The 26,466-nt window shown below is 40.8% G+C and overlaps 1 protein-coding gene across 5 annotated transcripts in view; it reads left to right on the top strand.

Moving 5' to 3' along the window:
• Positions 1–26,466, top strand: part of RAD51B (RAD51 paralog B) — a 416,518-nt gene that overhangs the window by 265,062 nt on the left and 124,990 nt on the right. For 4 of the 5 annotated variants that reach the window (XM_049825319.1, XM_049825322.1, XM_049825318.1 and 1 more), the window contains exon 10: positions 12,918–12,996. In XM_049825319.1, coding sequence (XP_049681276.1) covers positions 12,918–12,996 — 79 coding nt within the window. Of the gene's footprint in view, positions 1–2,667; positions 2,756–12,917; positions 12,997–26,466 lie in introns of those variants that run through there. The other variant, XM_049825321.1, reaches the window with a different exon arrangement.

Consider the following 26,466-nt stretch of genomic DNA (forward strand, 5'->3'; position numbering starts at 1 on the left):
AAGTCAGACAAATTAAGATGATGGCTTTACATCAAGGAAGTATGAAGGACACTGTTTTTACTGATGTCCAAAACCAATGAATGCAGGATGGGGAGAGCACACTTGTGATGCTCTTTTACAATGGCTTAATTTTCTTCCAATTTATAAACAAAAATGTTAAGCTTTTTTTGTCATTTAGAAAGCCAAAAGAAAGTGAAAGAAGGAATGAGTATTGGCTAACTAAAGATTTGAGACACATTAGAAACAGGCATTGGGGTTGAATTTGAGTGGATACTTTTTTATCTAAATATGTTGCTAAAACTATCATAAAGAAGGTTCATAGAGAACAGAAGAATAAATCATGATGGCAATGCATATGCTAATTACATACTTAAGAATGTATATTCCTTGTGTTGTGCTGGTGAATTACACCGAGCTGATCTACTCCATGCAATGATGAGGGCTGGATGCTGTTTGGATCCCTACCTCTGCAGTCATGTGGGCAGAGAAGCCAGCGCCATCTCTGTTGGGAGCACGTGGGTCTGTGGAGGAGAAAGTGCGCAGCTGCTGGGCTTCTGTGCTGTCTTCCCCACTGGTCCCGTCTCTTCCAGGCAAGTCTGGCAGGCTGGGTGGAAGCAGCTGTGTATTCTGAGAACTGCTCTGGTGCTATTGTACTGGTACTCCCTTAGGAGTCCTTCCCGATTCAGGATGCATGATCCCGGGATAAGGCAGTGTTCCAGTATGTGTCGTAAATAAGAATTGTATCCTTCAGCCCTTTTCTTATTTCCAGAACCAAAGTCAAATGGAACTGTATGGAAGGCTCTGAAAAGCTACATAAACTTTATTTTCTGTTCTTCTCACTACCAGTGTGCTACAAGTCTGATGAGTGACCACAAGCTGCTGCGCAGGAGAATTCCCTTAGGAGGCTGTGTTTATGCTACCCAACAACTTTATCCAGCCACAGCACCATCCTCAGATCCCTTTTCTTGGTACTGTTTCATTGTGGTAGCCAGGACATGCTGGCTGGCTAGCCTCTTTCCTGCTTAGTGAAAGCTACAAGCATTTTCTCCTGAATTACCCTTCACATTGGACAATTACCAGGGCTTTGGGCCTCAAAAGTATTATAACATAGGAAATCATCATGGCCAAGCTCTTGTGAAGTTTCCTGGCCTCTAGAGGACTCTCCATCGGGAAAATTAGGAGAGACTCGGAAACAGAAAGACGACAAAATCCATTTTGCAAAATAAGGAATAAGGCGCGTGGCAGGGAGACAGAAAGCACTTCTGAGAAGAGGAATTTCACAGGGTCTGGTGTTACATGAGCAGAAAGGAGCTGACTGGCCTTGCATACCCCATATTTCACGCTGGGGAACTTGCACCAGAAGTCTGGCTTAAGTAGAAGTATACTGGATGCAGCCTGTTTTTGTGCAGTTCCCTGGCCAGGTTGCTGCAGTTCAGACACAGTTTGGATAAACATCTGGGATTGCATTTTCTTTTCCAATTAAACTTGAAGTCACCCAATGTTTGCCTAGGCAGTGCAGTTCCCTGCCACTGAAGTTATTGTTAAGTTACATCCATTCTGCAGGAAAAGGCACTCTGGATTAGAGGGTTCAGGGGTCTGCTCACACTATAGGAGAGGACAGCTAAGCAAAAGCAGCAATTTGTTGCATTTGGCCTATTGCATTCAGGACAGTCGTTGCTCTGGAGCACATCAGGGCAGTTCACCTTGGAAAGTTTTGCTTTTGTTGTCTGTGATTGATACCTATTTGAGGTTTTGATGGTTTCCTTTCACTGAAGTTATGTTTACTCAGTCCAAGGATATTCAGAGCTCCTCATTATAGTGCCTGAAGCTAAAACCGTGTCTGAATGGCAGTACATATTACATGCTGAGCTCTCTCACTTGAAATCCAATGTTTGGCACACCGCAAGGACTGGAACAATTTACAGACTGGTCATCCATTGCTAGCAACTGCCTGGATAGGCACAGCCAAAACATGTGCCTTTGTTCTGGTCTTATGTGAGGGGAAGAAATTGACCCCGCTAAGCATTTGAGAAAACAGATAGCAGATCTGTTGCTTATTGATCCTTCTGCTGTACTCTCTGGGTAGGGGAAAGCAGGGTATCTCTGGAGCTGTGCCTACCTGGCAGAAAATAAATACAGAGAAGTTGCTACAGATGGCTATCTCCATGCCTGATTTTGGACTGAAGAAAAGGAATGCTACATAATTTTCATATAATTGCCCGATAAAACAGTGGCAAAGTTAGGAAGAAAACTCATGAATCCTGATTCCCAGGTCCTGGCATTGTGCACGATGAAAAAGTCCTTTATATATGTATGGCTTTTTAGAAGCAAGATCTGAAGCCAGCTGAGTATAGCAGGGCTTGAGATTTGGAGAGTGTCCTCTTTCCTGGACTTGTCCACTGTCCTGTTTCTCCTCTATTCTTAAAAGACTCTTGGTTTTCATTTCTATCTCCTCCTTTTGTTTGTTTTCCTTCCATTTCTTTCCTTTGCAAGTATTGAATGTCTCCTCTGGGAGTAAGCCTAGCCACATGTGCGTGCAGTGATGGTTTATTTTTATTGGAGTCATTGCCTGTGACTGTTATTCATTACTATAGGAAGAACTGCACTAACAAACTGCTCTGAGAGGGGGGGGGGTTTCTGTTGTAAAAAGTCCTGTTTTGTCAATAGCCATTGAAATTATCTACTGCCATCACTAAGACATTGAGAGTTTGGAGCTTGGACACTGGTACTGCCTCCTGAATGTCCTGTTGTGTCTGGTGTTGCAAAGCAGAATCTCAGCTTCTCTCAGCTTCCTTGCATGTTGTCTCATTAGGTGAGCTTTTCAACCATCTGTCCACCTCTCTGCTACCTAAGCAACTCATTTGGCCTCTGCTTGGGGAAGAATTTGCGGTTGCACAAAGCTAGTGCAGTCTCTGACACTGACTACTGTTATAGCCTCCTATAATAGAGTATAGACAGAACACCGCCAGACAAGGCCTGCCTGGGATGAAATGGCTGATTCAGAAAAGGCAAGTCAAAAGTAGTATAAAATGCTTTTATCTCACTTGCACTTCTAGTCTTCACATTGGATAAGTAATCAACAGCCATATTTTCTTACCTTTGTTCTCAAGTTATCACACATTTCTGTGTCACCGTGGGCAAGACCACCATCTAACATCTCTAAGGTCATGTAAGGAATTCCTGGTGCTTCTTTAAGATTAATATGTAGCATAAATAATAAAACTATTGGTAGTTACATTAGAAGCATATGCTTAGCGTAAATGTAAGTCAGAGTTCAGAGAGGTAGGCAGCCTAAATAATTACACATAAGAAGTACAGCAATGTAAAATCAATGAATATTAATTTACCACTTCTGAAATCAGAGTGGAGCACAGTGAGGAAAGGTGAGTGATCTGCCTAGGCTTACCCAAAAGAAGATGACACCTTACCATAAAAGTTAATGCTAGGATAAAACAAACAGGCAAGAAGTGATTTATCTGAAATTTGGCTAATATTGCATAGGTTCATGTTTTCTAGAGATTTGTTTTAAATATTTCAGAATCTCTGCTTCCCGCTAACACTGACTGTTAAAATCAAAGGTAATCGGTCAGAATTTGGCTGAGAAGGTTTGATCTCTTTGATATTAATTACATTTGTTAATATAAGTGTCATGCTGTTATTTCAGGATTGAGATTTCTTTGAATTCTTTATCCCATTCTGAATCCATCTCATGTTTTCCCTTGGGCTTTTGAAGGCTTTCCTTTCATTAGTTTTCTTACTCAAATTAGTGTCCACTGTTGCTGTTTCCCCTGGAAAACTGTCTCAAATGCATCTGCATTTTTCCCTCCCTCCTTTTTTCTTAAGATAAGAGACAGGGACTTCTTGACTTTGCAGTTTTAGCAGTGTTTTTTAATACGTGGAATTTGTATGCATTGCACTAAAAGAAAATAAACAGATGTGCTGCTACAGTTTGGGGGGTGAGGCAACAGCAGGATGGTCAGCTGCCTTTTGAGTCTGTTCATTTTGGTGTTGTTTCCAGATGTGTGCTAATGGACATTTTTAGAATGTACACACAAACTCTGCTTGCCTACTTTTTTTCACTAATTGGTTGGGATTTATGGAATGCCTCTCATAAAGTGTCTCTAGCTGCCATTGTTGCTTTTCTATAAAGTAGTAGAAAGGAAACTCATTCCTAAACAGTTTCATCTGGACAGGATTTTCTTGTGGGGGAAGGAGATACAATCCATTTAAATTGCTCTATAAAGAGTTTTATTGAGTTGAGGCCCATTAACCAGGCCTTGATGAAAGCCTTTTCAAACAACTGGACTTCAGGGAACCACATCTCTCAGGTACTGTTCAAGGCACAAATGAAATGATAGTTTCCTGAGAAATCATGTTAATCAATATAGTGAAATTTTTTTTATTATTAATTTTTTTTACATGTACAAAAGTGGTAGGGACTCCACATCTAAACCCAGTAGTGGGGCACGTTTGTATCCCCACCTGTCATTGTTTGCTCTCTAGTGCTCAAGACATCTTAAGCTTTCCCTGTGTCAATCCACCAAGTTTGTTTTTACCAGGGAGAATATATGTGTGGGGTCTAGATGATTAGGAAGGCTGAAGGTTGACTGCATAGTTCTCTTTTCCCTCAACCTGTCCGTTTTCCCTCTTTATTCCCAATCATTGCACAGCCTGCCCAGCCTGTAGCCTTTTCTACTGACAACAAGTGTACAGGTGCAGACAGTACTGCTTGGGTGGCTGAGCTTCCTTCTGCTTGAAAGCGGAAAATCTGTGCATAAAGAGCTTTTCCTTGCAACAGGATTTGGAAGAAGATATAAAGCAGGAGATAGTCATCTCCATAAGAAAACACAAGTCCATGATAAAGTCAAACAAACTCTACAGTGATTTGCTTGTGAAGGCAATGTGATTTGATAACGTCTTATTTGGATTTTGGTACTGATATCAGCTATATGATCTTTAAGAACGTATTTAATTTCTGAACTTCAATTTACCCAAGTGTGTAATGGGGTTATTTTTTCCCCACTTGTATAAAGCCTTTTTTAAACCTACAGATAAGTACCAGATACAAGCAAAATGTTGTTATCCCAAAAATCATGTGCGGTGGGAGATCAGTAAATTGTTTATAGGCATATCCTGCAAGCTTAGTAAGTGATTGCAGGATACCTAAACTACATTTTTTTCACTAGAACACTGGAAACATACTAGGGTCACTTTGTGTTTCTGCAACAAGGAGCAGTTGTCTCCCAAGGTAAATCAGAACCTGTTGCAAGACTGAAGCCTTGGAGAGCTCTAAGGTCTAACAAGCACTACTGCTTGGTGAGGCTTGGCAGAAAGCACAACCATTTTTTCTCCTACCTTGTAAGAAGCCATCCCATTGACCTGAAGGGTGCTTCAGTGTGAAGAGGGAGCAGGGAACAACTGGTATACTGCTGTGTGAAGCCTGGATGCCACTGCGGCGTTAGTGCCTGTTAGGGGACTCTTGGTTGTCTCCTTGGGCACCTTTCTAGTGGGCTGAAGGCAGCGTGAACTGTGGGACAGGGAAAGAGAGCTGGCCCTGGGAACTGGGTCACAGCTCCTGCTCAAAAATAAACGATCTGCAGAATAAGGACTGCCACTTTAGTTTCTAGAATATATCAAATTCCTGCACATAGGGCCCAAGAAGAACCAGGAGGGCAGAAAAAACAGTTATGAGGTCTGCTGGGATATCTGATGCAAAATCAACTTTGTTGTTTTCCTTACTGGCTTTTTCCTGGGCTCTGTTGCAGCTGAAAAAACAACCCTGCTAATCTACAATAAGAAGGGAAATTCTGGCATGAAGATAGTCCACCCAGACAATTTGGCACAATTAGAGGAAAGATTTGTTTAGCTTAGCACTGATTTTATTACTACGTGAGTCTAACTGAACCTTGAGAGAGCATCTTTTCCCTGTTGAGTGACACTGTTGATGGTGTAAGTTTCCTTCTCAATTCTCAGCTATGCTCTTCCAAGCAAATGTGGTGTAACTGAAGAGTTCTCCTGAAATGCACTATTAGCAACAATTGCTTACTGCAATAGGGCAACAATATGAATTAGCAAAAAATCCCAGCAAGCTAGCGTTGTTTCAGTAAGGGCAGCAAGCGTAGTGAGAGCCAGACTACTTTCACAGATCTCACTTATTTGGTCAGTAGATCTGAATTCCAAAATATGTATTGGCTGTAAATGTGGGTTTGTTATTCTTTCAGTCCTTAGTGCATGTATATGCATTTCGTCAGTACAAAAGATGAGATAAGGTAAATCTAGCAGAAAGGGAAATCTAAGGAAAAAACTTAGAACAAAATTAAAAGAGAAGAATCCGTTCACTGATAAGAAGAAGCTGATATAGTTTAAAAGAGGCGTGAAATGGTTTCACTCAGGTTCCTCAGTCATTGCTAAGAACCAGTTTCTTGTAATAGTCTCATTAAAAAAATGGGGAAGAAACTGGATGTCTTTCCAGTCTAAATGAAAATGATGTATTAAATGTTAATACAGCTGTTTTTTCTCAAATAATTCATTGAAATATCTTAGTCCATTACTTTTGTTAAAATCATTAGCTTTCCATCATAAAATCTTTTTTTTTTTACCATGTGAGAGCTCATAGGTCAATCAAAATCATCATCTTATTTCACTGTTTGGTAGTTTATCATCCTAGCATTTTGATAACTAATTTGATATAAGACTCTTTCCCCTTCCTCATCTTTACTTTTTTTTGGCAGGACACTGGCTTGATTTCTGGTTATCAGAATACTTCTGAAAGTCCATCCAATACATTTTCCAATTTATCACTTTCCTTGCTATTGACAGGGGATGTTGTCCCAATAATTAGTATTTTCTGCTGGGCTTCTGCAATCAATTTCTGTGATTCATCTCTTCCATAAAGCTTATAAACAATAAACTGTATTGTTAAAAATGCTTTCACTAATTAAAAACCAAACTTTAACATACAATTTTTCTGCTGTCATTATCAATTTTCTCTAAGCCTTTTGTTTCTCAACTGCTCTGCCTGTCTCTCATTTGTCTTCCTTTATCTAATCTAATGACATCTATTCAGTTTCTATTCACTTTTCATCAAGGTGATATATCTCCTCTTCCACAGTACCTTTGTGTCCTTAACGTGCCTCATGGCAGAAATCATTTTTCAGTTGCTTAATGTTTATTCCACATTGTTGTCAAATAATAAATAATTACCACAAACCTCCTGACAGGGAAATGTGATGCTAGAAAGGAAAGAAAGGAAACTAAGATTTCACCAATTTGTAAAGGCAGGACTTTGCAAAACTTAAAATAGCTTTGATTTTTACTTCTCTCATCCATCTCTATAATTCACACTTTAGTAGGACAGCAGTGTAAGAATAACTGCATCTGGATTTTATGTTCCATTCCAGAAGCTCATGGATACCATTCCAGAAGCATCATGGATAGGATGAATTAGAAGGACTCAGTACTGTTTCATCATTTTTCTATGTCTATTTTCTATTCATTTCACCATTGAAAAAATATTTTTTGTAATCTAAATGCCTGTTAACTTCTTTAGACTATTATTTAACATTACTGTTTACTCATCTCAGAACGAGTAGTCCTTTTGGTGCAACTTTGCACTGAAGTGTCAACAGGAAAAAAATCTCTGGTGAGGCCTGGATTTCACCTTTGAGTCCCTAATTAAATAGTGGTTATCATAAAAGGTGTGTCTTTCACTTATCTGGTTAGGAAACAAAGCAATAAATTCCTTTACATACATCAAGAACATTAGTGGAGTTGTATTTTCCTTTCTTTTCCTGCAGCAAAAAAGGATTGGAGGAAATCTTTTATGTTGGACTGAAAATTTAGGTTCTTAATCTTAAGTTTGGGAAAGTAAGATTGTGGAAAGGTTCCTGTTTCAGCTTGTTAATAAAGAATTTTGATTCAGGTCCAGGTTCAGATAATAAACCTTTCTGTACTCTCTCCAGTTTTTGGCCAGGACTGATTTAGAATTGGAACAAGACATATGTTAAATATGTGTGAGTTTAGAAATGCCTGTTCTGCCTGAGCTGTCTGCTTCTGAGTTATCCTGGAAGATCCCTTGTGTTCTCAATATCCTCATGTGGCTGCTTGGAATCTTAGGGAGAGGAGCAGATGATCACCAGAAGATAAAGATGAGAAGACTTTAAATTATAAATTCTGTATTTGAAAACCAGCAATTTTTTCTTGGTTTATTGACCACAAAGATCCTTAGCTGCATACGGACCATCAAGGGACATTGTTAGTATGTGTTATTCCAACTCCGTCAGTTCTATCAGCATAAAAGATTAGTTGGCAGGGCTTCAATGCGTCTCAGGATGCCCATAGGACTTGAAGAGACTGCATAGGTCATGGAGTGCATCGCAGGCACTGCTTAGTATCCCTTTCATAAATATCTTAATCTGAATCTTAAAAGCAAAGATATTTTCTTTAGCCTTGCCTCTTTGAGTTGAAGGCTATTCCAGAATCTCACTTTACGGATGGTTATAAACTTCAAAATGTCTTTGTGGCTGCACGTTTGTTCTTGTGCCAGTGTTGTCAGTTTAAGAAGCTCTTCTTTTTCTTCCTGCTCCATTCTCTCATTTCCACTCTCGCCATTCACTTACATTGTCATATAGACAACTGTCAGCCTTCATTTTTGCTAGAGACATTGAGCTGATTTTTTCTAGTGGCCTCTCAGATACACACTTCATTCTCCTCACCAGCATACAGCTCATCTCTTGCAGTTTGAGTTCATGAGTGACCTGTACTGTACATGGTATTCCAGATTAAAGTTTACTGGTGGCTTGTACAGAAACACCAGTGTCTCCCTGGTTTTGCCAGGTGTATGTGGTGGTCGGTGTGCTGTACAATTGGATCTGCTGTTGTCCTGGCTACATCACCTTGTGGGTCAGTATATCTTGTGAGGTACTCATATATCCGGGAAGTGTTTTCTTTTCAATAACTGACGGTTTCTCCTTTTGTCTTACAGCTTCTGTGCTTATCCTTGTTTTCTTCATTATCAGTTCCTATTTAGTAGTGCTAAAAACTTTACAGAGATCCAAATAGATGAGGTCAAATTTACTTCAGATTTCTAAAAAATTCAAAGGATGATGTCAGGTATGCCTGACATGATATCCATATTTCATTCTGTCCCATTTTCCAAGTCTTTAGTTATTTTTCCCTTCAAAATTTCTTCTAAAGCTCTGCATGATACTGAAATCAGATTACAGACCTCAACTCACCAGTTTACATTATTTTTCTCTTGCCTTTGAGGACTATGTTTGCTGCTTCTCAGTTAGGTTACATCATCTTCATTCTCATAGATGTATGACAAATACTAGCTATCAATCAGACCTAAATTTACATGCTGATTCTTACAATGTTTTTTTGACAGAGATTATCTGTTTTCTACTGAATGCGCTAAGCTCCTGGAGTTTTCTTTCCACTCAGTTGTTATTTCTGTATCTATATGATATAGATAATTCCCATTATCTGCCTTCTCCTCCTCTTCAGCATCATCTTGCTTGTTGAACACTGATTATTTCTTCACTCATGTCTAGAATATATTTAACCACTATCCTAATGTCATTTTATTATAACTCCAATTTTTATTTCTGTTTTGATATTGTTAATAATCTTGGCCTCCAAAACATAATTTTGGTTTTTTGATATGTATTTCCTTCTATGTTTTAGAAGTTCCTTTTGCATACATAACCTACTCTGTGTTGGCTATTCCAACCGCAGGATGGTTGCAATGACCTTTACAGTTTTTTCTCTTTGGTTGAAACACAAATCTAAATACATATTTACTTTTTTTAAAAAATTATGTTAATGTAGAGTTTGGTGTTATAAAAAAGAATTCTATGTACTCTATCTGGTTGTGAAATGTGCAATCATACTTTAAAGGTTATTTTTCTCAGTAAGCAAACATTCAAAATAAAGCAATACCTTTGCATATTCTGAACTGTTCCTGTTTCACTAAAAAGGAAGCTAATTCTGAGCCTCAGATGTAACTGTGCAGCAGCCGCCTTTTAGAGGGGTCCTGTGATATGCTGCTGAAAGGATGTGATTTATTATATTTTTTCATTGCTATACTTAGTTATACACATATTGTAACTGCATAAAAATGCAGTAACAGAATGTACATAGGGTTATTTGAATGTCCATCCATTTGCACGTACAGCTGTGCCTAGTGCACATGCATATATAGGTTAGTATTTATGTGCATATTACAGCACAGAATGCCAAAAATTTGACCTTAGACATCAGATTTGTAACTGTTTCACTTCAGGCCTTTCTGATTAAACATCCAGCTGTTGTCGGAGACTGTAGCTGAAGTTTTCAGTTTTTCCACCCCATCCTCTCCCTAATGTTCTCAGAGCTGAGGGAGTATGCGAAGCACCAGGAGGCACTCTGCTTGCCTCCTGACAGAGTTCCCCCTCCTGCCGCGTCAGTGGGAAGTGCTGGCTCTGAGGATAATAACGGGCAAGGGAATTTGGGTTTTGTCAAGGTGCGTCACGGACATGGGATGTGACATGCCCCTCCTTTCTCCAGAAGGTCATTCCAGAGAGAATGGTAACTAACATGGAAGAGGGGAAAGTGCTACCACAGCAGTTTTCCTACTTGGAGTGTTCACAAAGGTTGTATCGCATCCTGAGGTTGGGTTTGCCAGCTTCATGTGACTGAAAGGAAAACACTGACATTTGGACTGGTCTGATGTTCTCCGGCTGTATTTGTGGTCTTTATGTGCCTGTCTTTCTTTTTTACTGTCTGAAGAAGAAGGGAGACTATGTTTGGTTTAAATTCTGAAACCCATAAAAATGTTAGCTGACTGTGGGTAATAATGGTTATGTTTGAAGAATCAGATACGAGGATTTTGTTTCTTCAGCCTGTATCAGAATCAGATGAGAGAGAGTTGCAAGACACCTAAGCATGGTCCTGTCCGCACCTTCCTACTCTACAGACACCCTTTGCATTTAAAGTGCTACAGGAAAGTCACACGAGCCTCGATTCTGCAGCAGAATTTGCTGCCAAATCCTCTGGTTACGTAAGGACACCGCAGAGCTCAAACTTCTGGTGCTTGACATTGTTAATCTTACACTTAGGAATAAATGTCCTAGTCCTGCATGTCTATTAAGTGATTCAATACTGTCTGACTTTTCAGTGAAATGTGAGCAGTTTTGGTGAGCATGAACTTCCTTGTTTTTCTGTAGTCTCTCTTGGCTTTTATAAAACCTGCTTACTGTTTCCCTGCTGATCATTAGGCACCACCAACCGAAATTCATATGCAGTGACCCTTATGAGTGCTTGAATGTTTGGCAGAATTAGAGCATGACCTTTGGAAATAATGGGGGTTTTTTACTCCAGCTGAAATCGGCAGGATCCGTTGTGCCTCACACCTCTAAAAATAAGGTTATTACTGTCTGTTGTTCTAAGAAATCTGTATTTGGATGTATCTGACAGAGGGCTGCCTATCTTGGGCGGAGAAGGGGTAGTGTCTGACAGGGCCTTGGAAATGCGGGCACTGAGGTGCGCGGTGGTCCCACAGCACGCTGCCAGGCAGGCCTCACAGAGGGGTTGGCTGAAGTCAGGGCACTGGCAGAAGGGCAGTCGGTGGGCCTGCTCTCTGTCCTCAGCAGGCACGGCTCGGGCTCTGCAGCATTGCTCTGCTTGGAGCAGATCCCTGCAGAGGATCAGCACGGGCTGAGGGGGAACCGCCTGCCCAAACTGTGTCCTCGGGGGCCGGGAAGGCGGGAAGGCTCTTCCAGGGTGCACGGCCACTGCCGGGAGGGCTGGTTTCCAGTTCCCAGCGTTTTCTAGCTGTTGAAGAGGTGAGCGGAGAAACATGTTTCAGCTTTGTTCAGCAGCTCTGTGCCGGAGGCAGAGCAGCAGCCCGCTCTCCATTTCAGTCGCTGCTGTCGGAGTCTTCTGCAGGGCCCACATGGGGACCATTAGATCAATGTTTGTGCTGATTACACTCTTGGGCAGAGCTTATTAAGTTTATCATTAAAATGTCACTTTCATGTAGGTGACAGAATGAGGGTTATTTTGAGGCAAGCTGTGAGGGAGCAGTCATCGGCAATGAGCAAAAATCAAACAGCCAAGCGATAAAACCTGGCACATTTGTGTGAGTTTGCCACTGTGGGTCCCACGTCACCTACCCTGCCTACAAGCCCATTTCTTTGTCTCCAGAGCTCTTCTGCAGCTCATCTTCCACAGAGGACGGTTCCTCCGTACTGGAGCTAGGGAGCTTGGGATATGTCTGGCCTGACCATGGAGAGCTAGCGCACCCAAATGCTGAGCTAAATTCAGTTGCGCTGTACACCCCGAGGGAATTCCAATTCCTATTTTCTTACTCCAAGGACAAGATCCTTCAATAAAGCTTGACTTGGTCATTACCCCTTTTGCAAAAGAGGACGTGCAATGTCCTGTTACCATCCCCGGTGTGATGACCCACAGGTGGACCATGCTGCTTCCAGGGGCTGGAGGAAGGCAACGGGTGGAGTTCTTGGAGAAGCTGAGGGGGCACATCTGTGGAACGGCTAATGGTGATTAAAATTGTATTACACAGTGGCAGTTGCAATTCTGCTCAAAATTGTCTCTATCTGAGTGCAACTGCCTGAACCAGCAGAAATGATTAAGCTTAACAGGATGCCAATAAGACAAGCAAAACTTGCTGCTTTCATGACAGTGGCTTTTTAGGACCTGTGAGTCCTTTAAAATTGCAGCATGATCTATACGTGCGTATGAGAAGACCTCAACTACTTAGAAGTGACAGGGCTAGATCAATAACTACCTTGTTATTTCGTCAGTATGCTTTACTACTTCTAGAAGTTAAATCCAGTGAGATTATTCTACAGGTCTGAGCTCTGATCAGTATGTTATAAAGATGTGTACTTACGTATTACTTGTTTGTTTTGCAGCTCCTGGTTGCTAAATCCCCTGTTGCTCCATTCTCCGCTTTTTTCTACACCATTGAGAAGTCAGGCTTGGTTCTTCAAGGTAAGACCAAAGCACTGATTGTTTTGCCTTTTCAATTAGTATTTTAAGCAGGCTGAATGCAGGTAACAGCAACTATTGTTGAAAACGGTGCTGTTTGTACCTAATTAAACCCACACACATTTAAACAGTCTGGTTGACAAGGGCAGGCTTCTCCTGCCTTCACTGCTTTGTCTTGGATTATACTAAATTAGTTGTTGCATATTCCCATGGATCTAAGAATGGGCCCTGAAATTATTAATCAAGGCTCCCTGTTTTCCTTCAAGGTAAAGCAGAATGGTTCTGGCAACACTGCTCCTACGGGATAGGTTTCTTCAGGAGAAACATACCCATCTATCATTAATAACCTGCTTTAATAAATGGTTATTCTTTAGCAAATAGCTTGACATCAATAAAAATACGGGAAATTAATATCTGTTCTCTATTTTTGTGATTATTTTAATGCTAATGCCCCATGGTCTTAAATAATCCTCAGATTCTCTAGGATATGAGGTAGTGTACTGAAAAGCTGGATATTACTATCATGATGGCAGGGAACTGGGATTCCTCATGGCTGTGTCCTAAGTCACATACTCTCAGACCATAGCAAAAAGGGAGGTTCAGCTCTTCCCTTCTTTTCCCCATTTATCCCAACAAATCTTTCTTTAATGTCCTTATTTTTTGACAGACATTTATAGATCAATTTTGTTGAGTTGCTCTCTGTTGATATGCAGCCTGGCTCCTGACTGCTGCATCAGTTTAGCAGACTAAATAAAACTAGTCAGTGCCTGTCACCTTTTGTTTAGAGGATACACTCTGATATGCAACCATGGCATTCAGAAAAGTGAGCATTGCGATTTCTCAGGTTCCAGTGACTGATAATCACTGATCCCATAAAGCTCTACGAACATTTTAGGGTATGTGAACAGTTCTCTTCCTTCTCATTGCCCATTTCTCACCTTCAAACAGGCAGCACCAGGTCAATGACATATTTACATTTACTAATGACTAAATATGCTTATATCTCTGGTGATACACAATGTAGGAAAACAAAAGAAACAAAAATATTTTATGGTGCATTTTTGCTTCCATTTGGTACATCTACATAATGATAATGTGGGGGGTCCATCCGATGTTTCCAAAGCCTTTGGATACTATACCCAGTGTATTCTTAGAGAGCATTTTGGGAATTTGATCTGCTTTACTTGGTACCAGTAATTTTAAAAGGCTACAGGAACTAAAACCAATTTTTATTAGTTTAAACTGAGATGGCTTGCAACAGTTGGTCTAGACATGTTTTGGTTCAGTATTAGGCAGAAGGCAAGCTACTTTCTATCTCAAATATCTTCTGAGTTGCAAAGGTGTTTCTGATCATTATAAAAAAAGGCAGACAATTCCTGCTCTGTCCTCAGGCGCTAATGTAGTGAAACTTTGGGAAAGAAAGATTTCCCATTTCAGAAACAGGAAGCATTTGTTCAGAGAGGATCTTTATTTGTTTCAGTTCTTCTCTGTGAGCCAGGAATATAGCTTTCCAAGGACCAAACCCTACCTTTAAAGAACAAATGGGCCTGGTAACACGTGGAGTAGGACTCTCTAATAGAAGGATAGCACTGTTTTGGGAGTATGGCAATTGCTCTTTTCCCTGTATCCATACGTTTCTGGGGTGCACATTTAAAACATCATTCACCATTTTTCTAAAACAGGTGAGATACCAGTTTGGATTTCTCTAGGTAAACACTATCTCTATATCAGGCATTCTTTTTACATTTTGGAAGGCAGCTTGAAGCTCTTCTTTGTGTGAGCCTTTTCTTACTTCCTGACTACACCATTATGTTTCCATTTTAGATATTTTTTTCCAAGATGGGTGGTAAGGAAGGGCATGGTTCACCTAATAATGTGCCCCAGACTATTTTACAGAGACTTGTAAGCGCTTACACGTGAGCTACCTCACTGAGTTGTACAAAGTAAATATTGCATGTTCTCATCCCACGTTTCAGTGATCATTATTTCTATGGAAAGAGGAAGTGAACAAATCACCTGGAAATGGCTTTTGTGGATAAGATGCAGAAAGTGGCACCAGGCTGCCTTGTGCAAGAGAGACTAGAGTTTTTATGAGAGTTGTAGCTGGTGCTTCTTTCCAAAGGGAAGCTGGATGCAAGGTAAGATGTCAGTAAGGCAACTGGCCACGGGTAGCCAGTGAGGGAGTGTCTCTGCATTGCTTCTTGAGAGATGTCATATAGCACGAACAAGTGGAATCTGTCCCGCAGCCTGATTGCAAAGGCAGCTTTCCCGTTCAGGCTTTGTTGTTTCATTCAGTTGGTGTCAAGGAGGTGAGCACATTCGGGGTGGCTGATGGGAACAAGTGGATGGGTGTGGGAACTGGTGAGAAGCAGCAGCTGGCTGAAGTGCCCAGGATTCTTTCTTTTTACTCAGCGGGTCCCATCCCAGGACCATTAACCAATAGGCCATAAACAAACTGATATCGGAAAATGTGGCTGGAAACTCCTTGATTAGTGAGGGTGAATGGGGAATGAAAGACAAAGTGAAAGTGTGATTTAACAGTTCCACAAGCAATTTCCATTGCCACCTCTGAGGGATTAGGATGTGTGGAATAGGCTAAAAATGAGGAGGAGCTCTCCCCACTTTTGTTCTGTGGGCCGGAGGATAATAAAACGGCAGGAGAGGCAGTGCAGCTAGTTAGGGATTTCACAGGCTGCTATTTGATGCAGTTTAAGGAGCCCTTCTGCTATTGTTGCAGTTAAAATGGGAAGCGGAACTGTTCTCCATTCGCAAAAATCTCCAGCGTCCTCAGGAAGAAGGCTGAGAGCAAAAGGCTATTAAGATGGTAATGCTGCCCCATTTGGAGGAGTGTATCAAAATCCTCTTTGTCAATGTAAATCGCTGCTCTGTTTCCCTGGTATCTTTGCATCTCATGGCCTCAGTGCAAGCACAGAAGTGTGCGGAGGAGACCCTAGTGAAGGCAGAACTGCTTCTCTTTTATTGTCAGAGGAGAGCTCCAGGCTGCCCAAGGGTGCCACAGAGAAAACTTCTTTGCTTTTAGAAACTTGAAGTGTTCGGGGATGAAAAGAATCCATTTATTCACTCATTCTTTTATTTCCACTTGCAGACTAGAGAAATGAAATTTGATGATTGGAAAGAAAGATTGGCCAGTCAGATATTTAGCAAGGAAATTCAGCCTTCAGTCTCCTTTCATTGCTTCAGTATGCTCTGTGCTATGGAGGGGGTGGAGCGCAAACCCCCAAAAAGCCTCAGTTGCCTTTCCATTGCAATATAGTGGCATGTAATGTACTGCCATGCTGTACAGTGTGACTCTGTGATGAACCTGAATTGTGAGTGCAAAATCCAGTCTGACAGCAGATCTCTATTTTGTAGAGATCTTAAACAGAGAGGCAGAAGCCTGGATCTAAGCACTGCAAAATATCAGAAGTTTTACTGTCTGCTTGTGTATTCTGTTTAAGGACTTGCTGTTGCTTCCCTAGTTCAATATAGTAGTTAAAGTGAATGAAGTGATACTGTTAAAAAGAAGAATAACAGAAAAAAGCTCCAGATCTACTTGATTAAGGATGCAAGTCACAAGATTATTTTTCCCATTGGCAGTGATACAATTTCTGGTTTGGATTGGAACTTATTAGCTGGTAATTCTGTTCTGGTGTATCAGTCAGAACAGATTCTGGGTTGTTCTTGCCTAGTTGTAGTTTCATTGAAGCTGAATGTAGTACATACTGAGTTAGGTTAGCTGAACTAGGAGATGCCACTTAGCTACGCACACACATATGCAAAAAAAAGATAGGCTGAATAAGCTGATGTCAGTTTTAAGCTGTATTCTGTGGGCGATTGTCTGAGTCTAGCTTTAGAAGCAGCAGTATTCTGAGGCATAAATACAAGCTAGCAACAGAGCCTAGCTATTAGCAACTGATAGCTTGGCTGTTTGTGGAATTAAGTCTCATTCCATGTCACCTAAGTAAATGCCCTCTGTTACCCAGAGGATGGTGCTGCAAAAGAAGACAGGGAACATGGTGACTGGTTGCCAGCTGGAGAGTCTATTGGGACTTTTTGCTGAATGCTTTAACCAAGTGATTAACGTTGCTCTTCATTGGAAGAGCTCAGAAGAACTGGAAACGTAAGGCAAATAATACTACTGAGCTAGGACTTGCTTTTGAGCAATGATTTATTTTCAGTGTCATAGGGTTTAAAAACGGGTGGAATCAGCAGTTCATCCAAACTGACCTCCCTTATATCATACATGTTTCCTTCAGGTACCTGATAACTTATGTTACATTGAAACATGTCTTCTAGAAGGGCATTCACTTTTCTTTAAAGACATCAAGAAATGTGAGTTCCTGGTTTGTCTTGACAGTGTTTTCAAGTTTTAGCTACCTTGCTGCTAAGTACTTGTTCTGTATTTCAGATTAGAATTTATCTGCCTTCAGCTTTTGGCCTCAGTTCTTACTATGACCTTCAGTGCTAAATAAAGCACTGTTGCCGTTAAATGGGTGCTGTTTTGCATGAGTGTACTTGACATTAAGTTTTATCCTGCTATGTCTTATTCTTCCTTTTTAAAGAAAGTTATAACTATCTGCAAATTTAACATCAAAACTTTTGTGTCTTATGCTGACTGGCTCCCCTCACTACCCAAAGAAAGGACAGAATACCTTGTATTGCTAAAGGGAAGAAGAGTTTGATTTTTGTACCAGCAGGACTGGATGATTAATTAATTGATTAATCCACCCTTTTTCCTGCCCTCTTTTCCACTGCACACATGTCTGTGTGTACACAGCCACGCTCACCTTGCCTATAATATCTTATTGAGGCAGGTAACTTCTGAGAAGGAGAAACAAAAAATACGTGGCACTTGGAAGAGAGCGTCTTAGATTTTAAGTTTCACAGTACTAAGAGGGAAAAGATCTAGGAACAGCTAAATCTAGGGAAACTGTGGTACATTATGTTTCATTTGTCACTAATGTAATGAAAGAGTCTCATTTTGCTCTCAAAATAGCATAGGGTCTGGGTTTGTAGTGCAGCATGGCAAACCATCTCCAAAGCGCTGTAAGTAATTTATATGGCTGAAGCAAGTGAAAAGTGCCTCATTTTATTTTGTAAAGAAATGAGTAGCGAGGTAGAACAGGAATTCTGAAAGAAAGGGCAGCATTATTTGTATTGTATTGTGTGAGTTTGAACAGTGAGAGACAATGATTTACTGCATCAAAAGCTTTTATTCAATTGAAGAACTGTAACTATAAAGTGACCTTTGTCTGGAGCAACATGGATATAATCTGTAAAATGAAGCAGGGTTGTACTTGATGTGTGAATGGATGGAAGACAGATTAATGGGAATAAAGTTGTGCATTGCTATTGAAATGGTAACAGATTTGCAGTGCCACTGGTGATTTCCAGCCCTATTGGATGGATAAAGATGAACTGATCATTGTTAGGATCTCTGTGGGGTGGAACCATTTTTGCTGTATTCCCCACAGGACACTGAAAGCCTCATGCTATTTCTAACAGGTTTGTAATAATGAGAGCATAAAAGCATGATTGGTTTGTAGGCTAGGTCTAACCTGGTGTAAGGAATGTGAAAAAAGTAAGACTCCCATCATCCCAATGCCAGCAAAATCACCCGTACAGATGTAGCTGACATCAACAAAGATGTCCTTTTGTTCAGCCAGTTCATGGCATTTGGGGGAATGGGTTACTAAACCTGACCCAGGAATGGTGTTCACTTGGGTGAGGGCGTCCTCACTAGGTGGCTTTGTGGGAATCACTCTACTGCTCTGCAACAGCGTTGGCAAAGCCTCGCTGAGCTCCATGACTGTCAAATGAAGGCATCCAGAGAAACAAAGCACAGTTGCAAAACCAACTAAAAATCATAATGAAGAGAGGTGGAGGGAAAATATTTTAATTGTGAAGGAAGACTAGAGGCATCTTGGGTTTAGGTCCAGTAGAAACAAAATAAACTCTGTCATTTCAATAAAATTAAATGTTTCTATCTGCAAACATGATCTTTCTAGTGGCATAGTAGATAGACTACAGATTGGTAAAGTTTCTGGCCATACTTTTTGCTGTGAGCTTAACTTGTGGGAGGAAATTATGCTGGATAAATCCAGTTTAGCACAAAGTATTGAATTACCTGCTTATTTCTGAACACATATGTAAAGACACTGAAGATACAGTACTGCTTTCTTGCAGTGAAAGCCAAACATGTCCCTAAGTGCTTTGCTAGTTTGCAACTGAAGTTCCAGCATTTAATTTTTCCTGAGCTTTACTAAATGTAATTTTTAAAAATCTTAGTGTAAGCAGTGTGCCAAATCTGTTCACATTTACACAAGTGTGAATCAAAACCAATTTTTTTCAATCCAGTGTTGTTAAGAACAATAAGCTGAAGAGTGTAAGTCTGGATTTGCAAAGACATTCCCCTCTTTTCAAGGCTGGCATAGGCTTCCTGGGACAAAATGGTCTCACTTCAGAGAAATCTCCTCCTTACCAGTCTCTCTGTAATGAATTCCTGATCAAAGTGGGCTTCTCCCCTGTGTTTTCAGCACAGTGCTAAAGCAAATGGCCTTTTTTTCCAAATGGCTTTTAACATAAGGAGTGAAGCTGTCTGTTGATTAGGGGTAGTGATTTGTGACAGTATGTTGTTCTGGGAACTGAACGTTGTGGTAGAAGACCAAGACTCTACTAGTAATTGCCTGGATTTAACATAGATGATGTTACATCTTTCAAGCTACAGATTCATAGAATAAGGTCAAATGTACCTAAAATGGACTTCATGTTCTTAAGCTAACACATTCATGAGTAGGAAGCCAAAAAAAGTCTGTCCAAAACCATGTTTTTCAGCCAGAGTAAAGTCTCATGCTTTTCTGTGCAACTTACGAAAGTAAAAGGTAGTTAAGTCTCACTGTGATTTATCCCTTTCTCACATAGGCACAACTAGATTTCTTTTGCTGTCCTCCAAGGTTATGTCTGTTCTGGCTTCACCAGTAACATGTTTGGTGAAGCCATCACTACTGTCATTTTATCTTGTAAAACAATAGTCAGCAATAGAGGACTGTGACCCAAATGACTTAACCTTGGTAGGACATGCAACTTTTCTTTAGCTGTAGGACTTTATGTATTCTCCATGTTAAAATCTTGTAAAGTCTTTGAGTGTACAGCCTGGTTGCCAAAGAGAAATGCTGGATGCTTTATTGTTCCCTGTGCTGGGGAGGGGACAGTGGTGTGGAGATCCAACAGTTAGCTACGGTCTAAACCTGGAAGTCTCCAGAGGGCAATTCTGTGTAGATAGGTACATTTGAATAGCACTTCATCTAAACTAGAAAACTTTGCCTGCGGTGGGGCTTATTAGCACAGGGATAAGGCTTTGCAAATAGGGTTCCTGATGCTTTGGCCCCAGTGCTGGTTTTCTTTGAAATTTTATGTTTCCAGAAGTAACACACCTAGAACAACCTCAGGTATCTTTGCATCTGATGTGTAGACTTGCCCTGTCTTTAAAACTGGACTAACCACAAATTTAAATGATCTTATCATATAAGCTTAAATCTGTCTTGATAAGATGGAACAGGAATATATAGAACTTTCATAAAAACAGACACACGTGATAAACCCTCCCAACAAACAGGTTTTTACTTCAAAAGATTTTTCTCCTTACAGTCATTCCCTAAAATTAATAAGATTGGGCTATTACTGTAAGGTATTTTCTGTAATGTTCATTTGAACTTTTAACATAGTGTTAATGATTGTTGTAGTGCTTCTCCTCATTGTTTATGTTGTAATGAAACCAGAAGCTAGCCCTTTGTCATTCAGTTCTGTGAAGACCCCTGAAAAATTTGTGAGATTAAATTTCAGGGCTGGATTGAGTTAACCAAGGGTTACAGAGATGAGAGGCAACAAGTTTAGTCAGCAGTTTTTTAGACCGTCGTGTATCAGCCTTGGCTGTTCTTTGGTTTGGCACCTGAATAACCCTACAGGGTCTGCCTTAGGGCTCAACTGCGGCAAGGCAGTGCAAGCATGACTGCATGGATGAAGAGGAAGCACAGGCAGATGATCCTACAATTAACAGCTCAACAAGAGATGTGGTTGCTGAAAAGATTTTACTTTATTGTCCACTGAATCTTATTTTCATTTAAACTTCCCAGCTTTTCCATTACAGAAACAAACTCCAGTATAGTCCAATGCCCTGTGAAGGTATGCTCTCCAGAAGCAGCAGCAGAGATGTGAAGAGTGATGTTTCTAGAAAACGTTGTGGGACTATTAGAGTGCTATCAAGCAGTCTGCCATAGGGTGATTTCCCAGAGTGGTGTGTGCTGTTGTGGAGACTTCAGCTGGGATGTGCCTTACTACTGAGTGAGTAAGCTTAGAATAAGCAGACTGATGTCCTGAGTCGTGAACACCAAGCATTGCGCTCCTGAAGATGTTCTGAGTGAGTTTAGGGATGAGACTCTTTTGCTTAGTAGCATACAGAAAACATCCCATTCCTCCTTCAGGCTGTGTGTGTTTGATGAAGGACTTCAGTCTTGAGGCATGCCAGGTGGGAACTGCACACTACACCTTTTACTTCCTTCATGCTGTATTTGTACTGCGAGTGAATTACCCAGAACAAGGTATTGGGCAGCCAGGCACATAGATTGCAGCTGCGAGTTTGTAGACTGTATCCTGTCTGCCATGGCCATTTGCTGAAGTTCACAGAGGAGCAGAACATCCTGTTTGCTTAGTTTTCTTTTGTCTGCCCCATACCAGCACAGGGAGAATATTCCTATATATCTTTTCTTTTCTGCTCTGAAATTGGATCACAGTACTCATGATTGTGTTCAATAGCTGGAAATGCTGAGGATATCCGATTGCTGAGGTCTCTTATTTTAAACACCACATGCCAGGAAAAGTATGTGGGATCCCACCAGCTTAGCACTGGAGGGTGCAGGATGCATCAACAGGAAAACTAAACAAAACATGAAGTGAAATTCATTTGAAAAGGGAAGGGACTCTTATACCACCCATCAGCAGTGTTTAAACTCTTCATATTCACACAATAGGCCTTTTATTTTCCTTCAGTTCTTCTCGATATGCAAACTATCTTAAATTGATTTTTAGAGCTGCAGCTGTCACTGAAGTCAGTGGGAGCTGTAGGTGCTTGTTACCTTTGAAAATCAAGCCAATGTATTCTAATGTGGTAGCAAAAGCCAAAACTGCTAAATTAGGGTGGTTAAAGCATAGCTCTGATAGTTCCGTAATGTGATCCCAGCCACCTTCATATTTGATACAGATGCAGGGCCTCATGCTGTGCACACCAGAGCTCAAAGGTATGTCGTTTCTTCTTTGCCTTTCAGCCCTCCTTCCCCCGCAAATTTGTGGCCTTGCTTCATAGCTACAGCCCTTCCAGCTGAGTAATACTGAATAGGAGTCTATTGGAGTTTAACAGAGCTAGCTTTTATTCATCCAGGATACTTTCTTTTCCTTGAGAAATGGGTTTGCTCCCCCTTTTTGTCTCGAATGCGCATTAGGCTGAACTGGGCAATGGGTGGTCACACAACTGACCCATAGCTTCCCACCTACTGTAGCAGCAGTGAGGACAAGCAGCCACCTAAGCCACTGTTTGTTTTTCATTTGGAAGATTTGTCATGCTCTAGGAAAGGTTCCTAAGCGGTGGCTAGAAGTCAGAGCAAGTCCCGATTTCTGCAATGTAGAATGAACTATATTCCACTGTCACATCTGAACATGAGGAGAGAAGGGCATCCCTCTAGCTGGTCCCAGCTCTCTGGGCTCAGGAAGAACACTGCTTACCGCTGTATCGCTCAAAGGCGCAGGAAACTTGAACGTACAAACTGAATCTGCAAACTCAAGTCATTTTCTGGCAGAGGGGGTAAATGAGCTGGTGCACTTGAGGGCTGCAGCCAACAGCATGGTGCTAATTGAGGTCAGCTTGCCTCACAGTTCGAGAATGTGTCTTTTGTGGACAGATCTTTGCAGAAAAAGAGGCTTGGCTGAGGATGAAGCTGTCTGTCCCCCTTTGCTCCCCTTCCCAGTCACCACTGGAACTGCATACACCGACACCTGTTTTCATTGTATCTTCTTAACTATGCCTGGGTTGATGGTCCAGAGGCGACTGCACAATTGTCATTAAATTTGTTCACCTGTCCTTCCCATAGTGTGAAAAGTGAGTGATAATTTAGTAACTTGTCCAAAACAATTGCTTGTCCAAGAAGACTGAAAGTCTGCAGGAATGCACAAGTGATAAGTCTGTGGTAAATCAGGTTTGCCACCTGTCTGTTATGGATCAGAGGGTATGGATTTTGTTGAATGACTAAAGGCTTTTTTGTCCGAGAAGTAGGAGATTTGACAGGGAGGGGTCTGCTGCTGATGTTGATTTCAGGAAGTATGATCAGATGTCTGGATGTTTTCAAATAAAGTGTATTCCAAGCCTAAAGTATATTCCAAGGCACTGTGTTCTTCATGTGCACTTCCTTCAATAGTTGCCAAGGATTAAGTTGTTTTGGCTTTCTTTGGGTTTGGTTTTGGTTTTCTTCCTAATGCTCAGAATCAGTAGCTTAGCTGGTTCAGAGAAAGCTAGTTCTGTTATTGCGTGCCTCTTAGACTGGCAGTTTTCTCAGTTCATTGGTTCTGTGTCTTTTTTTTTTTTTTTCCTTCATAGTGCCACATATTGTTGGTAAAATAAGGAGACTTGAAAACAGAGGGAGTAGAGGTAATGTTGATTTTGAAACACCAGCAACTGAAAAGACCATTCACGGTTTCCTTCAAAACAAAACCAAGTGGTAAGATACTGCTAACCAGGGCTGGGTGCCCAGAAGAGCATCATAATGAAGCATCCACAGTTATTGTTCAGCTGGGTGTTTGTTCTTCATGTGAACAAAAGGAAGGAAGAACTCTGCTATCAGGCTAGAGAGGAAGGAGTCTTTGTTGCCCTTGGCTACCCTAACTTTAAATGTGAGGAAGCACAGGGCACTGCAGCATAACCTTTCCGCAGTATTAGACAGGGAAAATTGCTAGTTCAGGAGGTTAAGGGCGGACACTTTGTTTATCTAAAGACTAGGCTTCCTTTGCATGACAGCCCCAAATCAGGTATGTCAGTGCTAGTATTTATTTAGGTCATGTGAGGTTTTAAAACCCTGGTTTTAAACACTGATTCCTCTGCTTTGCTGCTTCTCTGCCATTTGATTCCTCTGCATTGTTGCTCACCATGAGGAACAGTAAGAGATGCCATTTCCTTATTGAGTGTGACAGGCACCGGGTGTCCTGAGTGTAAAGTTCAGTCATGTTGCTGAAGCATTGGGAATGTTTCTGCTGGAGACTGAGTCAGACTTACTGTACTTTTCTGCTCCTGCTCCACCCACAGAGTTGTGTGCTGAAGTGGCAGAATCCCTGCATCCCTCTCCCTGTCCTTCAAGTCATGAGGCTGACACACTGTCAGATTAATGAGTTTACCATGCTCAGAGACACTGTTTTGGATTTTCAGATGACTCAGGCAATGATTGTGTCTTCAGCTAAGCTCAGGTTATGATTTAAAGATATTTCTTGCAATCATGAAAGTTTGCTTAGCCTGCCTGTGCGTTAGTCTTACTCTAGCTTTCTCTAGTCCATGTACCATCTCTATGTACCAAGAGACGCTGGAGAAACAGATTTACACCCCACTAGAGGCAATGCTGTGTTGTTGGGGTGTTTGAAAAAAGTGGGTGCGTATTTTTATTCTGATATAAAGAGTTCATTCCTTGTATATGATGCTTCGAAATTTCTGAACACAAAATGAAAGCAGCCCACAAATACTTATCAGCTTTATCTTCACATTCAGGGTGCACCCCTGCATTGATTTCTTGTTAATTCACAGGTTACCATGGTGTGTGATGTACAAAATGACACTTTCACGCCTTTGTAACAGAGTCTATTTCCATAATTCCAGAATCTAATTGCGCTCACAACTCTATTCTACTGGTTAGCTCAGATAAAGGATTTTCTTTCTCCAGCGAGTAAGACATGAGTTTCGGAAGACTGCTTGCAAACTTTTTATAATACAGTGGCTTCATAGATTATATGTTTTGTGAAGGCTCTACCGACATTACTGTAGACAGAGCAAGATCTTTAATTAGAGAAAATAGCCTTGGGTTTTTTAATGCAAGTGTTCTGAGGCCATGTTAATTTGGCAGAGTGAAAGCATTTGATAAGAATACAAAGAGAATGGGCAGAATCCCATGAAACTACTGAGAAGGTCAAGTGTAAGGAATATTCTTCAAGGGGTCATAGTATGTCAACTATATACAAAACTGATGGAAGCAGGAGAATTAGGGCCAAGCTCAAATTTGATATGCTTCTTGTGGTTCTGGAGATGATCAGCTGGTGTGTAAAACCATGCTGGATACAGGAAGAAATAAAGCAAATACTCCATATTATGTTATTGGTATTGTGACTCTGTAAAACCACTAAGTTCAACAGAGAAAATGGAAAGAAAACTCTGAATGTCCTGGAAAATAAAATTAAGAAATAGAATGAACTCAGACCACCCACTAAAGTATCCTTCTGGAAACAGATTGATCTTTACTTCACATAGTAGATATGAAAGCACAGTAAAATGCTGAAAACACAGATGGAGCAGTGAGGGAATGACTCTGCCCATGCTTAGGTTTTTTACATTACTAGCATCTTAAAGTATGGTGGTTCTTTGAGGAAAAAAATCCAAGATTATGTTTAGCACATCTTAGTCAAGCCACAGCAAGTATACTCAGTTTAGAAATACAAATGTTTCCAGTTTGTTTTGTTTTCCTAATTGTTATCCGTATAAATTATTTGTTTCTTAAAAGCTAAAAGGGTTTCTTTCCTTCTCACATACCATGATGAGTGGTTTTAATGGTATAAATTGTGTCTTCCGTACCAGCTAAAACAGTTGTCTTCAGTCATGCCAGTCATGGAGGTTTATGTATGCAGTTACAGTTTTTGTACTTGGGTGTTAATAAAGAACTGAAGAGGCACAGAAGAAATAGAATTTACTTAGGTTTTTGGTGGCCCATTTGCTGAAAAGAACTAGCAAGGCTGGCTGAGTAACTAACATTCATCAGTGCAATTGAAGACAATAGATCAGCTTCCGAGTACTGTCAGGGAACAATTATCTTGAATAAAAGTAGGTGCTGGTTTGCTGCATCTGTAATTAGAGCTTCCTAGCACTGTGGAAGGGGTTTCCTTCCCCTCCCAGGGCTAGAAGGCTTGGCAAAACCTTTGGGATGAAACTTTAGAGCATTTCTCTGAAAGGCTTCTTGGGGAAATGACAACCCTATGACTTCCTTTACAGAAACTGTTTTTATGACTGACTATCTATCTATCTATCAATCATTATTTCAACTTATAGAGGACGTAAGAGACCATGTAGCAGATACCAGAAAACTGGAAGTCTGGTATCAAAGCTATGCCTAACAGAATTGCTTCTCGTTGGTGGAGTGTCTCTGACAGACTTGAGCAGAGGTTTTAATAGAGAGTGAG

Source organism: Accipiter gentilis, chromosome 22 (assembly GCF_929443795.1).
Source record: "Accipiter gentilis chromosome 22, bAccGen1.1, whole genome shotgun sequence".
In the NCBI taxonomy this organism is placed as follows: Eukaryota; Metazoa; Chordata; class Aves; order Accipitriformes; family Accipitridae; genus Astur; species Astur gentilis.